General features: G+C 46.1%; 1 protein-coding gene across 1 annotated transcript; it reads left to right on the top strand.

Annotated features, from left to right (window-relative positions):
* Positions 1-476: 476 nt before the first annotated feature.
* Positions 477-3,966, top strand: LOC117694052 (DDB1- and CUL4-associated factor 12-like protein 1). The gene is made up of 2 exons (XM_034484783.2): positions 477-2,139; positions 2,243-3,966. Exon 1 carries the CDS (start codon positions 611-613, stop codon positions 2,114-2,116), a length of 1,506 nt encoding a protein of 501 aa, XP_034340674.1. The 5' UTR covers positions 477-610; the 3' UTR covers positions 2,117-2,139; positions 2,243-3,966.
* Positions 3,967-4,275: the final 309 nt, after the last annotated feature.

Raw genomic sequence — 4,275 nt, 5'->3', positions numbered from 1 at the left:
TGTCTCCCTTCCCCTCCAAGTTCCTTTTGTGCTTTTGTAGCCCTCTTACACCCTGTAGGCTTCACTACTACCTACCGCCCCCTTCTGGCTGGGCATGAGATCCCTACCCTTGCCTTGATCTCCCAAGCCCTAAAGTTCACCCTTGCACACCTCCTATCACATCTGTCATTTAGTCAGCCCGTCCCGCCCCCTCTTCCAACACCACCGTCAGAGCCTCCCTCCTCCCGCCTCTAGTCTTTATCCTCCACGGACTTGTCGCTCTAGGTCCAGAAGTCGACACTCCTGAGCTGGCTGGCAGCAGAGTCTATTTACTCTCTGTCGCTGTCGCTGTCGCTGTCTCTGTCTCTCTCTCTCTCTCTCTCTCTCTCTCTCTCTCTCTCTCTCTCTCTCTCTCTCTCTCTCTCTCTCTCTCTCTCTCTCGCCGCACCTTCGGCCCCAGCGCCGATCCTCCCGAGCTCGCTCGGCTCTTTCCGCCCGACCTCGCGTTGTTCGCCGGGTCACGCCGCCACCACCTCCTTTGCCGCCAAGGCTCTCCGGACTCGGTAGGCTCCCCGCTGATCGGTCGATCGCCCTCTCCCTAGCTCCCTAGGCTCCAGCTCCCGGTGATATCATGCGTCAGGCCGATTCGCAGACGCAGCCCTCTCCCGCAGAGCAGGAGACGCCGCAGCCCGCAGGGCCCTCCAACCGCTCGCCGCCCACCATGGGCCCGCAGCAAACAGGTAGCAGGAAGCGGAAAGCCGCCGAGGTCGATCAGGGCGCCGGGACTTCTTCATCGCCAGGCCCCGCAGCGCCGATGGCGACAGCTGGGGAGGGCAACGCAGAAGGGTCCTTGCTGCTGACCAAGAGGCCGCGGCGGCCCGTAGCTCACCTCTCTATGGTGAACTACCTGAAGGGCCGCGCGCTAGGCGCCGATGGCCACCCAGGGCTTGCGGGCTTCGAGGGCGATCTGCGCAGCTACGGGGTCCTCAGGCTGCCCGAGCTGCTGAGGGAGCGCCAGCTGACCCTGGGCCCCCTCAACAAGGTGTTCGCATCGCAGTGGCTCAATGCCAGGCAGGTGGTGTGTGGCACCAAGTGCAACACGCTCTTTGTGGTTGATGTCAAGACCGACCACATCATGCGCATTCCTCTGATGCGCGACAGGGTGCCCGACCTGTCTCGTGGCCCACCCTCCTGTGGCATTCATGCTGTGGAGCTGAATCCCTCCAAGACCCTCTTGGCCACTGGAGGTGAAAACCCCAACAGCCTGGCAATTTACCAATTGCCCACTCTGGATCCGGTGTGCCTAGGAGATTGCCAAGGCCACAGGGACTGGATCTTTGCCATTGCATGGATGAGTGACACTGTGGCTGTGAGTGGCTCCCGCGACGGTACTGTGGCGCTTTGGAAGGTAGATCCTGACATGTTCAATGGCAGCATTGCTTGGCACAAGGATGCAGGGCTTCCTGTGTATGCCCACATCAGTCCTACAGATATGGAGGCCATTCCCAAAGCCACTACCAATCCAGGTAACCGCAAAGTGCGAGCACTCGCCTTCAGCAACAAAAACCAGGAGCTGGGAGCTGTGTCCCTGGATGGCTACTTCCACCTGTGGAAAGCCAGAAGCTCCCTGTCCAGGCTGCTGTCCCTGAGGCTGCCCTACTGCCGTGAGAACGTGTGTCTCACCTACTGTGATGAGTTTTCCCTCTATGCTGTGGGTTCCCAGTCTCACGTTTCATTCCTGGATCTCCGCCAAGGCCAGCAGAACATCCCGCCACTGTGCTCCAGAGAGGGAGGTACTGGCGTGCGTTCTCTGAGTGTCCACCAGCATATCGTCACTGTGGGAACAGGCCATGGTTCTCTGCTCTTCTATGACATCCGTGCCCAGAAGTTCCTTGAGGAAAGATCCGCAGCCAATCCAGACATGTTTCCTGTGGCCTCTGGAAGGAAGCTCAAGCTCACCTGTGGCAGTGGCTGGATCAACCAGGATGATCTCCTAGAGAATTATGTTGCTGGTGTCGAAGATTTCCCCAACGCACTCTACACTCACTGCTACAACTGGCCAGAGATGAAGCTCTTCGTAGGTGGAGGACCACTGGCCTCAGGCCTCCATGGCAACTATGCAGGCCTCTGGAGCTAAGGGTGACAGGATTCCTTCTCAAAGTATGGGTTTATCTTTTAGTTCCATCTAGTTGTACATCATGTTGCAAATGCTGTTTTAACTCTTGTCTTTTTCTGTTTTTTTTTTTTTCTTCGTTTTGTCCAGGTGGAACTGGCCTAGAGTATCCAGTCTGCTTCTCAGCAGCGAGAAAGAGATGGAACCCTCAGAAGTTGGCTTTGAGAATCTTCTGGACCTCCCCACCGTTCTTTGGATGTTCCATGCATATACTTTCCACTAATTCCTAGCTGTGTTGTTTTTGAGTGAGTGATCCATGTAGTCTATTATGGAAGAAAATCCTGTTATGGTGTTAGAATTGTATAAGTGTTGTGTTACTATTATTAGCAGTTTTAAAGCTATTATTTTTAGTTTTCATCACGTGTGATATATTAAGAATCTTTTCTAATAAAGAGAGTTTGCACATCTGTTCTGGAGCACTAATCATAGTTTTGTAGTGTTGTTCCAGTTGTATAAAAAAAAAAAACATTCCATGTTCCAGTTTGCCTACTTTTGGAAATATGTCACTCATGAATTGTGATCATGGTGTATGTATATAGTTTGTATGTTGTTGGTGCAAAACTCACTTTTCTAAAAAGTTTATTATGTGGAAATAATTGTCATAGAATCTTGTGTTTATATCAAAATCTCAGCTGATGGGGATGGTTTAGGTATTCAAGTATTCTGCTCATTTGAGTGTTGAAGATTAATCCAAAAATCAGTGTTTTTCTTTCAAGCCTTATTTTACTTTCAACGCTCTGTCTTCATCTTGATCAAAGAATGTACTTGTTTTCACTTCTTGCCTTAGTACTATCAAGACTTGTGGATATATTTGAATGCTGTCATTTGAGTAAATTTCACAGAGTTTCAGTGCCATCATTCGATGCAGGGATATTAAGTACATAAATGTAGAATGTATGGCAGACGGGGCAGAAAATACACTGCTCTAAGGTATAGACTGGATATTTTTGCTGTTGCTATTTTTAATACCAAATGTTATATTTGAGCATATTTTAAACTTTCAAAATCTGCTTATGAGTTCAGTTGGAAGAAAAAAGTGCAAAGGAAAAAGTATGAGCCCATCTAACTCACTGTGAGAGAAACTCCCCCTCTTTGTAAGCTCCAAATGTTTTATTTTGTGAACTTGAAAGATTCATACTTAAAGTAGAATAGCTATGTTACTAAAACTTCTGGTTCTATGCCTTTAAATGTGATAATATGGGATGGTGACAATGCAGGATCAAGGAGCTGGGGATTAAAAGGATAGGTATGATTAAAGGACTTTGTAGTTCAGACAAATAGAGATAATGGGATGCTGTGCAGATGTATTAGTTTTCTCCCTAGGTGAGAAGACAGAAAATGAAAAAGGAGCCAGACCTTGCTCAAAGCTGGCTATGATGTGTTAACCCTGGATTGGTATTGGGTCATGTTTCCTTTTTCTTAAACATCAAACATGTATTTTGCATTGGTGTTGATACACTACATGTTGTTCAGTACTAAACCTAAATTGTTGAAAGGATCTAAAGGTGAGCCAAGAATACACAGTGGTCAGACTTTTTGTTTATAAAGATTATGCAGGTCTATTTCATAGAATTATAAAGTTTTGCAACTTATCTGTGCATTTCCTTGCATGCATGTATGTTTCCATCTCTGCTGCAAATGATTCAAGAGCAGAGATTATAAACTGCCATTTTTTTCTTTCTTTATTTGTATCCTAAGGCCAAACAAAGGCTATCAGTGATTGTTTGATGATTTTTCTTTTGCCAATGTAAACCTGCACTTCAAATTGTAATAAATATTTGGTGTTGCATAATAAAGAACCTTCTTCAGTGTTCCCCACCTGTATTTTTCTTCAAAATTTCCTAATTCATTTACAGATCTTGCTATATGGTACTACATCCATTCATAAATGAGGTAATTAATATATGATACTTAAAAGATGAACAAATATTTATATTTCATATATAACTGGATTTTAATTCTTTAAAATGAAAAAATGGGATTTGAGGATTTCTTTAAAACATTTGGGTTATTTTTAGAGATAAATTTGATTTTTTGCTTATATGATTTTTTAAATTTAAAAATGTATTTGTTGTAAAAATTAATCAAACTGTAAGCTGCCTGCTTTCATATGAACAGGAGGG

Source organism: Arvicanthis niloticus, chromosome X (assembly GCF_011762505.2).
Source record: "Arvicanthis niloticus isolate mArvNil1 chromosome X, mArvNil1.pat.X, whole genome shotgun sequence".
Lineage (NCBI taxonomy): Eukaryota > Metazoa > Chordata > Mammalia > Rodentia > Muridae > Arvicanthis > Arvicanthis niloticus.
The sequence above is the reverse complement of the archived record's forward strand: the minus strand, read 5'-3'. Positions and strand labels throughout refer to the sequence as shown.